This window comes from Oryza sativa, chromosome 4 (assembly GCF_034140825.1).
Source record: "Oryza sativa Japonica Group chromosome 4, ASM3414082v1".
Classification (NCBI taxonomy): Eukaryota; Viridiplantae; Streptophyta; class Magnoliopsida; order Poales; family Poaceae; genus Oryza; species Oryza sativa.
The window spans coordinates 26,815,622-26,834,583 of record NC_089038.1 but is presented as its reverse complement, the minus strand read 5'-3'; the positions used below and the strand labels follow the sequence as shown (position 1 = coordinate 26,834,583).

The 18,962-nt window shown below is 51.0% G+C and overlaps 2 protein-coding genes and 1 long non-coding RNA gene across 5 annotated transcripts; 1 reads left to right on the top strand and 2 right to left on the bottom strand.

Annotated features, from left to right (window-relative positions):
* The first annotated feature begins 6,658 nt into the window (after window positions 1-6,658).
* Window positions 6,659-7,632, top strand: LOC4336455 (alpha-amylase/subtilisin inhibitor-like). Its single transcript, NM_001419681.1, has one exon. The coding sequence runs from the start codon at window positions 6,711-6,713 to the stop codon at window positions 7,311-7,313; it is 603 nt and encodes a 200-aa protein (NP_001406610.1). The 5' UTR covers window positions 6,659-6,710; the 3' UTR covers window positions 7,314-7,632.
* Window positions 7,633-9,755: 2,123 nt separating this feature from the next.
* Window positions 9,756-11,098, bottom strand: LOC4336454 (cytosolic sulfotransferase 8). The gene has a single exon (XM_026024661.2). It carries the CDS (start codon window positions 11,008-11,010, stop codon window positions 9,970-9,972), a length of 1,041 nt encoding a protein of 346 aa, XP_025880446.1. The 5' UTR covers window positions 11,011-11,098; the 3' UTR covers window positions 9,756-9,969.
* A 1,954-nt stretch (window positions 11,099-13,052) lies between these two features.
* On the bottom strand, window positions 13,053-17,405 carry LOC107277792 (uncharacterized). Of its 3 annotated transcripts, none has more exons than XR_003241758.2 (6): window positions 17,171-17,405; window positions 14,758-16,355; window positions 14,258-14,628; window positions 13,807-13,920; window positions 13,595-13,716; window positions 13,053-13,524 (listed from the first exon to the last, which is right to left on the bottom strand). It is a non-coding gene; the product is annotated as an uncharacterized lncRNA (long non-coding RNA). The 3 variants fall into 3 exon arrangements; XR_010740549.1 differs by having other exon boundaries at window positions 14,258-14,399; XR_003241755.2 differs by having other exon boundaries at window positions 14,258-16,355.
* Window positions 17,406-18,962: the final 1,557 nt, after the last annotated feature.

Genomic DNA, 18,962 nt, shown 5'->3' with positions numbered 1-18,962 from the left:
GAATGCACTTCAGGAGGATTCCGTTAGCCGCGCGCCGATAGAGGGTCCCTTCTACCAGCACGTAGCGTTTGGAGATGCGCTGGACGCGTTCACTCCCTTCGCGGTCCTCGGGTAGAGTCTTATCTGTGAGGTATGCTTGGATCTCAGCGATCCAAGCAATCAATCTAAGGGAGCTGGGAGCGCTCCCCTCGGGTCCCGAGGCCTGGACTCCGACGGGCCTCGGGGGCCTGTCAGGCGCGTCCGTCTCCCCTAAGGGGTCGGGTCGCGCCGACGGCTGGGCAAGCCTTTCTTCAAAGGCGCCCGGTGGGGTCTCGGCTCGCGAGGAAGCGAGCCGTGAGAGTTCGTCGGCAACCGTGTTATCCCGTCTGGGCACGTGCCGAAGCTCTATCCCGTCAAAATGGTGCTCCATACACCGTACTTGGCGCACGTAAGCGTCCATCTGCGGGTCAGAGCACCGGTACTCCTTACAGACCTGGTTAACGACCAGCTGGGAGTCGCCTAACACCAGGAGGCGGCGGATCCCCAGTCCAGCTGCCACCCTGAGTCCCGCAAGGAGTCCCTCGTACTCTGCCATATTATTGGTCGCCTGAAAGTCAAGGCGAACCAAATATCTGAGGACGTCTCCGCTCGGCGAGGTCAACGTGACCCCCGCACCGGCGCCCTGAAGAGACAGGGAGCCGTCGAACTGCATCACCCAGTGGGCAGTGTGAGGCGGCTGCGAGGGGCCCGAGCTGGCCTCGGGGACTGAGACGGGCTCGGGAGCTGGGGTCCACTCTGCCACAAAATCGGCGAGGGCCTGGCTCTTGATAGCGTGGCGTGGTTCAAAGTGCAAATCAAACTCAGAAAGTTCGATTGCCCATTTCACCACCCGTCTAGTACCCTCTCGATTATGCAAGATTTGGCCGAGGGGGTAAGACGTAACCACCGTGACCCGATGCGCCTGGAAATAATGGCGCAGTTTCCTCGAAGCTATCAGAATAGCGTAAAACATCTTCTGGGCCTGAGGGTATCGGGTCTTGGCGTCCCGGAGGGCCTCACTAACAAAGTAGACGGGCCGCTGCACCTTTCGGTGGGGCCGATCCTCTTCGCTAGGGGCCACATCCCTGGGGCGCTCTTTGTCCAAGCGGCCTCACGGGGTGCACTCGTCTTCTGTGCCGACGACCTCGGGGTCGGAGGACGACAGGGGCGGCCTTCCCACAGTGGCCTCGGGGCCGTCCTGGGGGTCGGGGGCTCCTGGCGTCGTCGGACAAGCGGGCAAAGGGCCAACTCCGGTCGTCAGGGGCCTTAGGCCACCGTTCGGCTCGGGGGCCTCTTCTCCCTGCTCTCTCCCGGGTCGAGTCGGCACAGGGTTAGCCTCGGGGTCAGAGGGCGATAGGTGCGGCCTTCCCGCAGTGGCCCTCGGGCCATCCTGGGGGTCGGGGGCACCTGGCACCGTCTGACAAGCGGGCAGAGGGCCTGCTCCGGTCGTCGGGGGCCTTGGGCCACCGTTCGGCTCGGGGGCCTCTCCTCCCTGCTCTCTCCCGGGCCAAGCCAGCACAGGGTGGGGGTGCGCGGAATGAGGATTGTCCTCATCGCGCTCCACAACCAAAGCCGCACTAACCACTTGCGGGGTCGCCGCTAAGTAGAGTAGCAAGGGTTCATTTGGCTCCAGGGCGACCAGAACTGGGGGAGAGCTGAGATACGCCTTCAACTGAGTGAGGGCACGTTCAGCTTCCTCCGTCCAAGTAAACGGCCCGGAGCGTTTGAGGAGCTTAAATAAGGGTAGCGCCTTCTCTCCCAGCCTCGATATGAACCGACTTAGGGCGGCCATGCAACCGGTGATGCATTGCACATCCCTAAGCTTGCTGGGGGGGCGCATCCGCTCTATAGCTCGTATCTTCTCGGGGTTGGCCTCGATGCCTCGGGCAGAGACCAAAAACCCGAGAAGCTTGCCCGCAGGTACACCGAACACGCACTTATCGGGGTTCAGTTTTATGCGGGCGGAGCGGAGACTCTCAAAAGTTTCCGCTAGATCCGAGAGTAAGGTCTCTTGGTTGCGCGTCTTTACAACCAAGTCATCGACATAAGCCTCAACATTACGTCCTATTTGGCTACCCAAAGAAATTCGAGTAGTACGTTGAAAAGTAGGACCTGCATTCTTTAACCCGAAGGGCATTGTCGTATAACAATAAGTTCCTATGGGGGTAATGAATGCAGTTTTTTCCTCATCCTCCCTAGCCATGCGAATCTGATGGTAACCAGAGTATGCATCTAGAAAACACAAAAGGTCGCACCCCGCTGTGGAGTCGACAATCTGATCTATGCGAGGCAGGGGGTAAGGGTCCTTAGGACATGCCTTGTTAAGGTCGGTGTAGTCGATGCACATCCGAAGCTTGCCGTTCGCCTTGGGAACGACCACCGGGTTCGCCAGCCACTCCGGATGGATGACCTCGCGGATGAATCCGGCCTCCAGAAGTCGCGCCACCTCCTCGCGGATGAAGGCTTGACGTTCCGGGGCCTGCCGTCGTACTTTCTGCCGGACCGGCCTTGCGCCCGACCGCACGGCGAGACGGTGCTCAATCACCTCCCTGGGGACCCCGGGCATATCCGCCGGTCTCCATGCGAAGACGTCAGCGTTTGCCCGCAGGAAAGAGACGAGCGCGTCTTCCTATTTGCCATCCAGAAGACCACCGATTCGTGTGGTCTTGGACGGGCCGTCGCCCAGGGCAACCTCCTTGACCGGGACCTCGTCGCACGTGACTATCCGCTGCCTCGGGGCGGCGGGGACGGAGGTGCCAAGCCTCTCGTCGCCACCCTCGGGCTTGGACGCAGCGGCGAGGTGGTCCGCGCGCTGCTCCATACAAGCGAGCGCGACTTTGAGGTCGCCATGGACAGAGATGGGGCCACCGGGGCCCGGCATCTTCATCTGGAGGTAGGCGTAATGGACTGCCGCCATGAACTTCACCAACGCGGGCCTCCCTAGGACCGCGTTGTAGGGCAGACTGAGGTCCGCGACATCAAAGTTCACCCGTTCCGTGCGGAAGTTGGCGGATCCACCGAAGGTGACCGGGAGGTCGATATGACCTGGCGGCCAAGTGTGACCCGGCGTCACACCGATAATCGGCTGGGACGGCCGGAGCACCATCCCCGGGGCCTTGATAGCGTCAAAGGCTGCGGGGGAAAGGATGTTGAGGGCTGCTCCCCCATCAATGAGGACACGCCCCAGCTTCACATTGCAAACAGTGGGGGAAACCACCATTGCGATCTGTCCTCCCCGGGCAACGCACGGTGGGTGGTCGGTCTGGTCGAAGGTGAGGGCAACCTCCGACCACCGCGCCCGGCGCGTCGCCTCATGAGTAGGGGCCGCGGCCAGAAGCTCTCGCTTCATGGCCTTGAGGCTCCGGCGAGAAACGTGAGCACACGCTCCCCCATCGACAGTGGCAATGGTGGCCCCAGGCTCTTGGAAACCTAGGTCATCATCGCCGTCATCGATGTCCTCGGCGGGGGCCTTCTGCTTGGCCTCACTTCGCCGATTGCCGGAAGGAACCGCCGGGGACTTGCCCTCTCGGCGCTCCTGCCTCCTCTCCTCCTCCCACTTCCTCGTCCGCTCAGCCAAACTTTTGACTGCGCGGCAGTCCGTGAGGTCGTGAAGGGAGGTGTTGTGGACGATGCACCACTTGCCGGTTGGGCGCTCCCTACTGGGAGCGCCGGCCTCCTTCTTTTTGTCGGTCGCAGGCCTCCCCTTTCGGGTGGCCCGCGAAGCGCCCTCGACGGCGAGGACATGACCCTCGTCGTCGGAATGGGCTGACCTCTTCTTCTTCCTCCTGTCACGCCGCCCTGTCCGAGCAGCGGATCCGGGGGCGGCCGAAGCTGCCACACCGGAACCGGAGGGGTTCCAGGTCCATGCCTCTTCCTTACGAGCCACTCGGTCCGCGAGCTGAAAAAGCTCCGCGGTAGTCTGGGGCTCTTTGGAGGCGATCTTTTCGAGCATGCGGTTGTGCCGCACACCCCCCCTGAACGCGTAGATCACCGCGTGTGCAGGGATGCATGGTATGGTGTTGCGGACTTGACAGAACCGCTGAATGTATGAGCGAAGTGACTCATCATCCCTTCGCTGGACTGCATGTAAGTCCGCTTCTTCACCTGGGTGCGGATATGTGCCTTGAAAGTTCATGGTGAACTGTTGGCACAAATCCTCCCAAGAGTGGACGGACGCGGGTGGCAAGTTCATTAGCCAACCCCGTGCCTGTCCCTTCAGGGCCATGGGAAAGAAATTCGCCATGACCCTGTCGTCACCCCCGGCGGCCTCGATCCCGGTCGTGTAGACCTGGAGAAACTCGGCGGGGTTGACGCTCCCGTCATATTTTTCGGCGATGGTGGGCCGGAACCTTGGGGGCCAACGGACGTTCCGAAGGCTCGCCACAAAGGCTCTACAGCCGACACCACCAACCGGGGGCACGGAGGGCTGATCCCCGCGTCCGTGTTGATGTGACACTCCGGACGAGGAGGCGCCCTCCGTTGCGTGGGCAGCACGTCGGCCATTACGCTGGCGCTCGATACTGATGCGGGCATCCGGCCCCCCACGCAGATCTTCCTGGGTCGGAGGCGCTGACGAAGGAGTGGCGGCCGAATGGCGAGCAACAGCCGCCGCTCGCCGCGCCCTCCGCCTTGACGATACGGAGCCGGTGGTAGCAGCGCCAGAGGTCTTGGTGGCGGAGGACCGCCCACCAGCACCTAGGCGCTGCCGTGCCGTCATGACCAAGTTGGCCACGTCGTCCAGCCAACGTTGGGCTGGAGACTCCGGGTCAGGGACAATGGGCGGGTGACGTAGGAGCGCGCCCTGGGGCGTGCTGCCGTCGCCGTAGACGAGGAGGCGACGCTCCCCATCTCGCCGCCCTTCCCCATCACCCGTGGATGTCGAAGTCGCGGATCCTTCGACCCTTTCGAGCGCCTCCTCCCGCCTAGGACTTTGGCGTGGAGGGGGCGGTGGAGTACGAGCTCGACGGCGTGGGTTTGGCTCCCCGTCGTCACCGCTAACACTCGGAGAGAGGTTGTGTGCCTTTGCTTGTTCAGCCATTGGGTTGAACAGGAAAAGCTTGGCGCACACGAAAGAGTGCGAGAGCTTAGAAGAACACACGCAGAACCCCCTACCTGGCGCGCCAGATGACGGAGCGTGGGGCTCCTCACCGGGAGACCGCGCAGGCCCCCCTTTGCCGGTTCGGCCGGGGGCCCTGGGTGAGATTCTAAGCTCCTAGTCTGTGTGTGGAAGGTTCGCGAGAAAGGAAACACACAAGACACGGGCGATGTATACAGGTTCGGGCCGCTGAGAAGCGTAATACCCTACTCCTGTGTTTTTGTGGATCTATGTATCAAGAAGCTACAAAAAAGCTGGAGAACCAGAGAGCTCTTACTCTCTCCCTCTCTGGTCGTTCTGGATCCGAAAAAAAAAAATCCCCCATCTAAGTGGGCAAGGTCCTCCTTTTATACCTCAAGGGGATACCACATGCACCATCTCTCTCTTTTTTGTGGGGACTTATCCTATCTTTTCATAAATAGACGGAGACTTGTATGGTTGCCGTCCGAATGACCTTCTGATGGGACGGCCCATACCTACCTCCACTTCCGCCGGAAGCAGGCGCGACGTGGGAACATGGCTGTCTGCTGACGACATGACCAGTGTCAGACCGGTCACAAATCGGTCATTCTTGTCCACCACGCGTCAGTTTATCAATCTGCATGTTCGCTCCTCTTCATACAATGTCTTGCTTGTAATGGTTAGGATGAAGCCTGGTATATATCTGACCGGGACCAACGTGCCATCTCCAGGAGCTAACACGCCGGCTCCGGCTAGGGACGAGTGCTTGGAGGCTCTCATCCTGACGGGATGGGGCGAGGCGTGTGTCAGACCGCCTGTCGCCACCTAACCCACGATCTGATCGGTCTGTGACTGGTCACTGACCGGATAAACGAGCGCGCTGCACTGCGTTACATGCGGCGTGACGCGCTCGTCCAAACCGCAATAAATGTGGTTAGGTGAGCCCCGCTATGCTCACCTACCCCATATACGCGGCGCAAAACCCACAAGGGGTCGGGGCGCCTCGGCCCTCGGGGCCGAGACGGGAGCGGTCCGACCCCTCGGGGAGACAAAGAGAAGGGCGGCCGTATCACCCTCGGGCCCGACCTCCCCCCGAGTGGGTTAGGCCACGTGGGTGATCGTGTCTGCCTCAAGTCTCTAAGTCATGATACTCCCGGTCCCATGTCACCGACACCCCTAAAAAAGCACACTATACAACCCAGACATTTATTTATAATCTATGGATAATTGATAAAGGTAAAAATTATATAAATACATGAAAAAAAATCATACAATAGATAATAAAGAAAATTTTAGAACTTATATCTACTATATTATCACACAATTCTCCCGAAGCAACGTGCGGGATACCCATCTAGTATCGAAACGATTGGGAACCGTACGTGATATCGTCGTTTCGCATTGCTGTTTCCAAATCAGCTTGTACTACTACTACTTGTTTACAGACAGGCACCGCATGCGCAGTGGTGAGTAGTACCACTAACCACCAGCCAAACGCACGTGCAAATCCAGAAGTCGAGAAAAACAGCGACTCTACTACAGGTCAGTACAAATATACCAGCCCTGAGCCACCAGCTCGCACACTCCCCTCGTTTCGTCGTGCACGAGCCGGAGCAGGAGACGAAGGGTTTCAGCCATGGTTAGCCTCCGCCTCCCCCTCATACTCCTCTCCCTCCTGGCCATCTCCTTCTCATGCAGCGCCGCGCCGCCGCCGGTGTACGACACGGAGGGCCACGAGCTGAGCGCCGACGGGAGCTACTACGTCCTCCCGGCTAGCCCCGGCCACGGAGGGGGCCTCACGATGGCGCCCCGCGTGCTCCCCTGCCCGCTCCTCGTGGCGCAGGAGACGGACGAGCGCCGCAAGGGGTTCCCCGTGCGCTTCACCCCGTGGGGCGGCGCCGCGGCGCCGGAGGACAGGACCATCCGCGTCTCGACCGACGTCCGCATCCGCTTCAACGCCGCGACGATCTGCGTGCAGTCCACCGAGTGGCATGTCGGCGACGAGCCGCTCACGGGGGCGCGGCGCGTGGTGACGGGGCCGTTGATCGGGCCGAGCCCGAGCGGGCGGGAGAACGCGTTCCGCGTGGAGAAGTACGGCGGTGGGTACAAGCTGGTGTCGTGCAGGGACTCGTGCCAGGACCTGGGCGTGTCAAGGGACGGCGCGCGGGCGTGGCTGGGCGCGAGCCAGCCGCCTCACGTCGTGGTCTTCAAGAAGGCCAGGCCAAGCCCACCAGAGTAAACGAGGGGAGGGGAGGGGGGGGGGGTCACTCATGCGTTGCGTGGTGCGGTGGTGCCTCTGTAGCGTGTATAGGTAGTAGGGTGCGTGCGTGCGTGCGCATGTGCTGGTTGAATAATGTGTGAAGAGGCTAGCAGGTATTGCTCCGTGGTTCTGTTCTCATGGTCGTGTCATGTCTGTTAGTCGTGATAACTCGTGAGCACTGAGCAAGTGAGCAGGACTGCCTCTGGCTGTCTGGCCCAGCCGGACTTGTTAAGTCCAAATGGAATGAACGAATTGTGCGGGATATGGATTTTCATCTTTGGGGATGTTCTTCGTTGCTCATCTAAGTGGTTATTATTTTTTTTAAAAAAATATTAACAACATAATATATGAAATATATCACTCCACAAATATACAATGCCAAATTCGACTTCTATTAGTTACAACAAAAACTAAAAGGCAAATTTTGCTACAGGACATCGCAATTGTGTGGTTTTAGATCAAGGACACTGCAAAAACAGACTTTTGGGGAAAGACACTCCATAATTGTGGATATTTACCGATAGACATCACGGAGTCTAAATGAAACTTGCCGTGCTGATGTGGCAGTCGGGAGCCTTTTTTAACGTGGTCGGACCGAAATGCCCCTGCACCTTATCTCTTCGTATGGAGCTGTTTTGGCTCAATTCGCCACCACCATCGACGAAAGAACTTGCTGGTACGAGAACTCGCGGCGGTTGTGTGGCCTGATGCGGGCGGCCGGCCGGCGACGTAGCGCAGCGCACTCGTGCAGGAACAGCGGCCGGCGCGAAGGTGGAGCAGCCGCCCCGCGAAAACGGAGCCGCAGCCGGCACGGTGGTGGTGCGGCAGCGCGGCTCGCGGCTGCAACAGAAGACGACCACCGCCACCGTAGACGACGACGCCGTAGACAATCGCCACCGCCGCCTCCTCGTGGTGTCCCCGGGCTCCGTCTCCATCGCCAACCCGTCCATAGCATCGTCGAGTTGTAGGGCAGGCTCTTCAAGCGTTCAAGCATCAAGCAACAAGCAACAACGAGCACATCCAATTCACCAAATCCAACAAGCAACAAGAAGTAGTCAAGTAGCCAGCCGTCCTCTCCGTCTTCCAATCTTCTCCAAGCAGCAGCAACACCAAGCAACTCCAGATCCAGGAACATCGTTCTTGCCTCATCCACACGCATGACGCATCCATGTGCACCGGTGGCGGGAACCCCGTCCAAACCATCAGCCCTATCGTCCCTCACTACGCGCGGCTAGTCGTCAATCACAGCGCCGTCCTCGCCGCACATTGCGGCACTCGTCAACGCCAACCGTCGCCGTCGCTCATCATGGCGCGCAGCCCCTGGTCCTCTCCGCTAATCAGGCCTAGTCGTCCGCCAACTGCAAGCCGTCTGCCTTCGTGCCGGCCGTTGCTCTTGCACGATTGCGCTGTGCTGCGTCGCCGGCTGCCCGCATCAGGCTACACAGCCACTGCGAGCCGCGCCGTTGCTGTATTCGTCGAGCCGCACTCAACACGTCGAGAGAGAAGTGGATGGCGTTCCCCACCTCCACCGCCGCCGGCTTGGAGATCATCGCCGAGGAGGGCCCTAGCGGAAGCAGCGCCCAACAGCAGCAGGCATAGCATCCGGTGGCGGCGGCGGGGCGCGACAGCGGAGGCACGGCGGGGATGGGGAGCGGCAAGTCGTCGGTGGACGGCGGCAGCGGCCACCGCGCGTTGTAAGACTCGCCGCCGCGGGTGTTGCAGGAGCTCAAGGACGCGCTGTCCAGCCTGCAGCAGACGTTCGTCATCTCCGACGCGATGCGCCCGAACTGCCCCATCTTCTACTCCAGCGAGGGGTTCTTCACCATGACCGGCTACTCCCCCAAGGGAGATAAGGCACAGGGGTATTTCGGTCCGACCACATCAAAAAAGGGCTCCCGACCGCCACGTCAACAAGACAAGTTTCATTTAGACGGTGCGGTTTCCATTGGCAAATATCCACGGTTATGGAGTGTCTTTCCCTAAAAATTTGTTTTTGCGGTGTCCTTGAGCTAAAACCACACAATTGTGATGTCCTGTAGCAAAATTTGCCAAACTAAAAATAGTTATTGTACATTCGTAATTATATTTGTTACAACGTTGTATTTTGAAGACCGTGTCGAAACCCAAAAATATTTATATTTTTGGGACAAAGGTAGTACTCCCTCATTCCCTAAATATTTGACGTCGTTGACTTTTTTAAATATGTTTGATCGTTCGTCTTATTCAAAAACTTTTGTGAAATATGTAAAACTATATGTATACATGAAAGTATATTTAACAATGAATTAATTGGTAGAAAAAGAATTAATAATTGCTTAAATTTTTTGAATAAGACGAATGGTTAAACATATTTTAAAAAGTCAACGGCGTCAAATATTTAGAGATGGAGGGAGTAGTATATTTTTTCTATAAGCTTATAACTTTGACTAATAAAAAAAATCAAATAATTTATAATATGAAAGAGATAGTAAATTTTTACAGATTTATTGGCAAAGGGAATCAGTCAATGCTTAATTTGTAAGGGTACAGGTAAAGAAACGAAGGGAGTAAATAGATTATAGAAGTACGTACTGACGCTAAGCTTGAAGGTTGCATTTCACCTTAGCCCACTTCAACGGGAGGTATCAGGTATATATCATTTAGTGCCACTTGGCCTGAGACCGGAACCATTGAACCTGGCCTCGGTTATGGCGTCGATCCGCTGTGCAATCTCCGGCGAAAGATGGTTCGCCCAGTCCCCGACCTGCCCGCGACGGAAGAATGAGCTATTCGCCGCCGTGCCGACCACGAGCTCCGTCTTGCCGCTCTTGGTCGCCTCCAGGCCGATCATGTGATCGAACGAGCACAGCCTGACGATGGCGTCCACCACGCCACCTTCCTCCTCCTCCGCGCTGAACGGCAGGCCGACGAACTCCGCCAGCCTCCGGACGTGCGCCGCGGCGTCGAGCTTCATCTCCTCGTACCTGAAGAAGAGGACCTGCTCGGGGCGCGCCACGTGCGCGCCCCAGTAGCCGAGGACGTGGTCCCAGTACGGCCCGGACGGCGACACGCCGAGGCAGAACAGCTCGGCGATGGCCTCCGGCGACATGGGCTCCTGCCCCTCACGGGCCCTGAACTTGTTGGCGAAGTCCCACATCGAGATCAGGTTGTCCTTGGGGTCGCGGCACACGTACACGACCTTGCAGCCCGACGCCGCGGCGGCGCTCGGCAGCGACGTGAACGGGACGTGCGTCGCGAACAGCCTCGGGTCCGGCAGCCTGCCCAGGTCCGGGACTCTGTTGTTGGTGTAGAGCTGGTACTCGAGGAAGTTGACGCACTCGTGGGGGCCGAGGGAGTTGAAAGGGTGGTCGGCGGCGGCGTCGGCGGGGTGCTCCCTCCGGTGCACCGTGGCGTAGAGGAGCGCCTTGATCCACGTCGTGCCGGACTTGGGCAAGGTGGCGACGATGATGTCGGAGGGGCGCGCGGCGAACCGCGCGTCGGCGACCATCGCACCGACCATAGGCATGAGGCTACTGTACCAGCCTTTGTCGTGGCGGTAGAGCGGGAGGAAGGGCATGGGTTCTGAGCTCGGCCAGGAGGACACCGAGTCGGTGAACTGCTTGTAGAGTTCCTCGTCAGTTTCGGCGTCGACTTCATGCGAGGGCGAGGGAGAGGTTTGCACGGAGGAGGAAGACATGGCGCAGCTAGTAGCAGACTACCAAGGTGGCGCTGTTGGGCAAGGACGATAGATTTTGCGTATGGATCGGTTGGAAGAAGACAAAGTAGCAAGATATATTATCTTTCCCAAATCAAAACGACTGATGAGACAAGTTACCTGCCAATAATCTTTCCTAATGTATCGAATACATATATGACTTCGTGATAGATCCATGTGTGTAAAGTTTCGGCGTGTCATATCGGATATATAGACACATATTTAAAGTATTAAATATAGTCTAATAACAAAATAAATTACAGAATTTGTCTTAAACCACGAGATAAATTTATTAAGTCTAATTAATCTATCATTAGCAAATATTTACTGTAGCACCACATTATTAAATCATGGCGCAATTAGGCTTAAAAGATTGTCTCATAATTTACACGCAATCTATGTAATTAGTTATTTTTTTCATCTATATTTAATACTCAATGTATGTGTCCATACATTCGATGTGATAGGGTATAAAATTTTGCCAAGAAATCTAAACAGGGTCTATATTCCCATTGCTACATCTCACTAATTCAATGTTTCAATTACTTAAAAAGTACACATGTGTTAAAATAGGTGAAGGCAACAAGAAGTCTAATTATTTTTTACAGTGTCATACCTTTCGTTGCGGGTGAACGCAGAGGCGACGGAAAGAGATGGCTGATGGATTTTTCTTTTACTGCATGTGGTCTGGTATGTTATACTGCGTACTCCCTCCATTCAAACAAAAGAAAAAAGCCCAATCTAATTAGGGATAGGATATTACCTATGTCCAGATTGGACTAGGTAATGTCACATCTCTAATTAGGTTGGGTTTTTTTTTACGGAGAAAGTAGGCAATATGATTTATGTCGCTCAGACAATGACTCAGGTCACCAACGCTACAACCATGCCAAATACTCCCTACAACCGAAATATTATATATTCTAATATTATAAATATGAGTAAAAATATATTCAGATTTACAATATTAGAATATATCACAATTTATATTAGATTTGTTTTTATAATACGACGAGAGTACCACCTCTCTCAACTTCATGTTCACGAGCAATATGGTACTGCAGCCAGAGAAGACGATAAAGCATGTAGCACGTAATCAATGTCAATTGGCCCCGTGAAATCATTGTAGCTGGTACGTTGTTCGAGGCCACTGGGGCAACAGCTCGTGCGCGGAGTGGGAGTGTGGGATAGTAAGAGAAAATTGGAACCATGCCATTATAAACATGGAGCAAGTTGATGTTGATGTCGATATCGGAGTTGAGAACAAGGATAACAAGGTGATGGATGATGAAAATCCGAGAATCAACCGGGAGGAAAAACCGTAAAAAAAAAGATTTGGTAAACGTTCGTACGGACGTGTTGGAAAAAGAAAAGGAAGAGCAACTCAGCCACATACCGTACGTTCAAAAAAAAAAAAACCTCAGCCGCATGTATCATCCAACCAGTGAAACCGAAGCGTACATACATCTCTCCTTTCTCTGATTATAATGCAAAAATCACATTTGCCGCAAGCGGTGCTTTTGAGCATCAGAAAACCAGTACGTAGCAGAAACGCATCAGTGCAACTCGCCGATTCTACACCACCAAAGACATCCAAAACCCTCGGCGTAGAGGAGCCCGCGCATGCAATGATCGTCTGAACGTCTGATGGGCCTCCAAACGCTAACCGCGTGACAGACGGACCAAGGGCGACGGAAACACTGTGACGGAAACAATAATCAAATCGTAAACCGTAACGTTCAAGACTTCAAGTTGGCTGTGGTATGATCTTATAATAATCAAATCGTGAACCACGAGGCCACTCGTTGTAGGAGTGTCATTGCTATTTTTAGATAACTCTTATTATGCCAATTGTTTTAGACAATAGAAATAATTTACATCTCCGGTCTCTGCCAACAAGCATACGGTCAATGAGTTAAGAAAAGATAAATTAAAATACTTGAGGTTATGAAAAACAAAAAAGAGTGATTGATAATAAGACATTGGATATAGTGGTTCCACATGCGGACGTGCTGCACACGATGAAAAGAGGGGATGAAAGATTTGTACTCCATCCGTCCCTAAATATAAAAGATTTTAGTTGAATGTGATATATCCTATTACAACGAATTTGAACAGGCTCAATTCCTTAAATTTAGGGATGGAGGGAGTATATAGTAGTAGAGATAAGGAAGATGATTATATACCCTAAATACCCGGCATATATGCAAAGGATGCACATAGCCAACTCCAAGTTCAGCCATGCGCCTATGCCTAAGTATTCATCAGTAAACTCTAAAGCCTCACATCTGCAGGCCGAGGACCAAGGATGCTCTTCGCACGATCCATGGGAATTACAATCAGCATCTGAGCCCCTTCTATGTCCACTGATATCAGCAGGCCCGGGGACGACCAGAGATACCCTTCTGACCATTCCATGGGAATCATATCGATCAGCATCTGAGGCTCTGAGCCCTTTCCATCGTCCACTGATGCCTGCTGCCTCCGGAGGCATCCCTGCTATTTCGCTACAGTTAACACACATCACATAAAGTAAAAAATCGACAGTGCTAAATGCAGAACAGACCACTTCCTGAGCATTCTCAGGGTCAGGCAAATTGGGCGTCAGAATTGTTGGCATCGCATCTGGGTCAGGCTTCTGGAAAACAAAAGTTGAATACAAACCTGAAGAGAATATATCTGGCAACTCTGTCAAAAAGAAAATCCGGCAATGAGAAAATTGGGACCTGCAGAGCGAATCCTGAAGGAAATTCACTATATTCAATGAAATTGACACACCTCCGTCCGTGCTAGTTCATTAAAAAAAAGTCCTGAAGGGGAATGGGCACATCACCTAAATATCATATGAACGAGCAAAGTTCTCCACGAGGATCCACCAAACTGGCACCACACCTGTGAAGATTATGGGTACCCCATACCCACACGACATGGTTATCCGACTAGTTATAGGGGATAACTTATATCTATGGAATTTGTACAGATCATGACTTGAGTATTATGTTTCCTTGTATATTACGGAACGGTCTAAAGTCCTGATTTGATAATATTGTAAAGTAGATTTAGGAAACCGATACCGTTTTGGTTAAGATTTCTATCTTGTAATCCTGCCCCCCCCCCATCCTATATAAGGTGGGTAGGAGGTCCTCTAGGGTAGAGGATTCACGACTGGATCGTCAGATCAATACTACACCCGGCGGATTCAAATCCCCAAACAGGAGTAGGGTATTACCTCTCATCGAGAGTGCCTGAACCTGTCTAAATCATTGTCTCCGCATCCATCCACTCTTACGTCTCGTGCGCTACCCCCTTTATATTGCCGAAATCTTGTTTCGACAACACCAGAACTACCAAGCAACGGAGCAAATTGAGTTCTGGAGTCAGTCAGACAAAAACAAAAGGTAACTATCAGCTATAAATGAAGTAAAACTGTAAAATAAGCATTTGAATAAAAAAACTTAACAATGATTACCCTAAATAAACAGCAAAAATGATTTGAAGAAAACAATATATAACTTGGCATAAGATATTGGCACCTCTTGTCATAGTAAAACTCAGTTAAATTCTGGATTTCTACATGTTAATGCTGCCTCGCTTGCTAATCTGTTTCAACATAATATAACATTGTGATACTCTACCACAAGTTGCTGTACTTTAAGAGGCTTTATGTAAGGGAGTTTTATGACAACAAGGCTGTACAACAATTGTGGAAGACAAACAAGAAAGTGCTACCTCATAAGGCTGGGGAAGTGGACCAGGCAGATTCTCAAACATTGATTAATTTGCGAATTTGAGTTGGTACTTTTTTCCGTCGAAAGGAAACCTGCACCATTTTGCATAGGATCCCAGAAGATAAAAGGTCTGGAATTTCAGATATATTCAAATGCACCAGCTCAAATGATACTTTTCTTTTTCAATTTCAAAGGCAACAACATAGTTCTCCGAGCTAATGCTATTTGGAACAGTCGTCAGACCCTGACCCTTACCGTGTAAAGCCTTGAAATTATTTTAATATTTTGTCCTACATATCAGAAATATCATGCAAAACAGAAGAATATCATCATGCCATTACTCAAGCCTGTTGCACGCTGAATTTAATTTAGAGAAAGTATAGCAGAACCAAACTCAGTTACCACTCATGCTCAGCGAGCTAACAACAAGAATTGAGGAAGAAGGAACAGTTAGGGGGTTTCAAGTTTCAACCATGAAGCAACGGACAAGAATCAAATGCACAAGGGACAAGCTGGCCTTTATCAACTAACCTTAATAAAAGAGCCTCCAATCAAACCAACTCCAATTAATAAAACTAACTGAATCAAATCACTTGGCAAGCATTAGCTCTACAGGCTGAGTGGTTACTGTGTCACATCCGCCATGCGCTTGCCGCACGCGCACTACTCAGAAACCACTTATCTTCAAGCTGAATGTAGGGAATCAATTCTTCAACTCCTCAATTAGTTCTTAGGAGTTGTCAGCATCATGCAGTACAATCAACTATGAGAGGTTAGTCCAACACGGCAACATGGAATAAACCCATAAAGATATTAACCTCAATGCATTGCGCAACCTAATATTAGTCTACCGAGAGATGCACGATAACATCTGAAACACAATGTTTGATAATGAAGTTCATCAATATCCTTTTCTTCATCCAACTCTTGTTGAAGAAAAGAACGGGGCCTATGAGGTTATCATCTGGGCCATTTAGGATTATTTTTAATTCAAGTGTTGCAAGATCTCATGTCTTATCTAGCAACATCCAACAGTTAGGGTAAACTGAATTGAGGTGTGGGTGCTATTCTTCTTTGTAATAATTTTTATGTTAGCAATTATAAATGTATGTCACTGGCTAACCTTTTATAATCTATAATACAAGAGCCATTAAGAAAAAAAAATAACCAAGCAGTCACCTATGTTTTAGCGCTTATGAGGCATATGTGACTGCTTGTGCCACTTAAGCAGTCGAAGGTTGCACCAGTTCCTTGTATACAGCCACATAGACCTTGTGTTTACAACAGTGTACAGAAGAACATAATTCATGAGATGTCCGTATCATATTATAGATGAATCAGGAATCATATGCCCCAAACTTGTCTCTTAAGTTTGAGTAATGAAGATATATTGTTCAGAAGCTTCTGTGCATGTTCCTCAGTATCCTCACTCTCAATACATTACTGTCTTTCGACATAGATTAACAGTCAAGACTAGCAAAACTCACAAGTAAATCATATTACAGATACAGAGGACAACCAACTTGCCTGTAAACGCTGCGTACAGCAAACTATATCTGCCAGGATCCCCTTCTCTTGTAATTGAGCTTCAAAATTATCCTATTATACAAACCACTACAAATGTCAGCTATGAACTATTCATACAAGAATACTGCTGTGTTTAGGTGTGAACTCGCTCAGATGAACTCAGCAATGAGAGACTGAAAGGTTTCCTTTTGCTCTGCCACGTCTCACAAGCATCATTGACAATAGATGCAGGTGTAGAAAGTGGTGTGCTCATTAACATGACAGACTAGACAATCTAACCATCGAGCCCCCGTACTGGGCTTTCAATATAAGTCGGACCTCTGGCCTTTTTCTAAAAAAAAAAAAAATCTAACCATCGAGAGGATTAAGCTAGTGTGAATTATCCTACCAATCCCTATGTACCGACCAATTTGAACATCATCCCACTTGCCTGTATCAACTCAACCATCACAATAGAGATTGCAAACCTTTTTCGTGTTCCAATCAACAAAGAGAAGTATCGGATTTCTGCTTCTGAGTATCATGCTGATTTGGAACAAACTGACAATCAGGAACAAAGGAGCAGATAACAGACTGTGGCATAAGAAAATGCCAAAAAAAAACTAATGCTAACTTATGCTTCACAAAACAGTTGCAAAATCAAACAATGTTGGCTTAACTCAGATAATAGCATACACACTAATGCTAACTTATGCTTCCTTTACAAGGTATATCAAGTCACCAAACGGTTTAGGGTTTAACGGGCGAATACGCTGTGAATTAGGATTATGGCGCGCGATCTAATCTTCTCTAATGCCAATCCACCGTGCTCTCATTTAGAGTCACTAACAAAGCAGCAGAGTTCCTAGAGCTGGTGCAGTCCACCACGAGTCCACGATGCAAGGTACCTGATGATGCGGCGATGAGGGGGAGAACCAGCAGCGCTCCAGCCTCCAGGTGATGGAAGAACCCAGCTGCGTGCGGTGGAAGAGGGCGGCCTACAGGAGGCGGGCACCCGCCACCACCCGGAGTAAGCGCAAAGCCGGCCGTGAGTCGGGTAACACCGTCCGCGCGGCTGCCTGGGGGAGGGGGCTGCTCGGCGGCGGCGGATGGGGAACGGGCGCGCAGCAGCGGTTTGGACCTGGAAGTCTCGGGCCTGTTTGGCAAGACAAGGAAAGAGGAATGGCGGCCTGTTTGGTTGGAAGGAGTTGATGGGGAATGAGAGTTTATGATATCTGGGAGTTTAAATCTATAGTTTAGTTGAAAGACTTGGAAATTTAAGGGGGTTTGGGATGGGGAATTAAGAGGTCTGATTCCCACCAATCTCTTACCTGGGGGAGGCTTGTTAATTCGTAAGACTTTAAGGGAATTCGACGTGAAACCAAACAAAGGATGGAGACTAAAAATGTAACTCCTATGACCAATCCCACCATGAACTCCCTCCTTAAAACTCTCATTCCTCTTACCTTCTCTTGCCAAACAGGCCGTGGGAGTTTGAAGGACGGAGTTGATGGTGGGATTGGTCATAGAAGTTATATTTTTAGTCCCCATCCGTTGTTTGGTTTCACATCGAATTTCCTTCAAAGTCTCACGAATCAACAGGCATCCCTCATATGAGAGATTGGTGGAAATTGGATCTCTTAATTCTCTATCCCAAACCCTCTCGAATTTTAAAGTCTTCCAACCAAACTACAAACTTAAACTCTCGTAAACTCTCGTCCCCATCACCAACTCCCTCCAACCAAACAATCAAGAAAAGCCCTAGGCTGGTGTCATTAAAGATTTTAAAGTTGATCAAAATAATTAATTAGAACGGCCCCTATAGCTCAGTGGTAGAGCGTCAGTCTTGTAAAGTGAAGGTCTGCATGGGGGCATTTTATTACATTTTGTTTTTTTTCCAAATTAGTTAGTTCTCAGTTTACTCTCTCCATCCCATCCGAAAAAATACGTCCCATCTAACCAAAACAGGGCATATTCTTGTTTTTTTTCCAAATTAGTTAGCTCTCAATTTACTATTTCCATCCCATCCGAAAATATAAGGATGTGCCCCATCTAACTAAAACATGGCATATTCTCAGTTTCCCTGCTAGTCTCTCTATCCGAAAATATAAGGATGCGTCCCATCTAACCAAAATATTTTATTACTTTAGGGTGCTTTGTTTTTTTTCCAAACTAGTTCTCAGTTTACCTGTTACTCTCTCCATCCGAAAATGCAGGGATGCGTCCCATCTAACTAAAACTCATTATATTTATTGTTTTAGCTTTCTTTTGTTTTTATGGTCCAAACTAGTTTTCAGTTTACCTGTTACTCCCTCCGTTCAAAAATATAAGGATGTGTCCCATCTAATCAAAACTAGTGCTCGGTTGTTAACTTGCAATTATTATTTTAGCTATAATCTTGTTCTTTTTTTTTTGTTTGGTGTTCCAAACAAATTCTCAGTTTACCTATTAGTACTATATAAGATTACTCAGTTGTTAACTGCATATATATTTATTTTAGCATAATGGGATAAATATTCCAGGCACTTTGGGCGATCCTTCTTCCCAAAATGGGAGACTGCGGGCTTACATGCAGGTGAACAAGACCAACTGCAGATTACACAGAAAAAAAAAAAGGAATCGCACGTGAACAAGGTCATTTGCAGATTACACATAAAACCAGGATTTTGGGGTAAAAACGCAAAAAATAGGCAGACGAAA

Excerpts from the sequence above, each read along its gene's own strand:
- LOC4336454 (XM_026024661.2), bottom strand. The coding sequence starts at position 11,010 with ATGTCTTCCTCCTCCGTGCAAACCTCTCCCTCGCCCTCGCATGAAGTC.
- LOC4336455 (NM_001419681.1), top strand. The coding sequence starts at position 6,711 with ATGGTTAGCCTCCGCCTCCCCCTCATACTCCTCTCCCTCCTGGCCATC.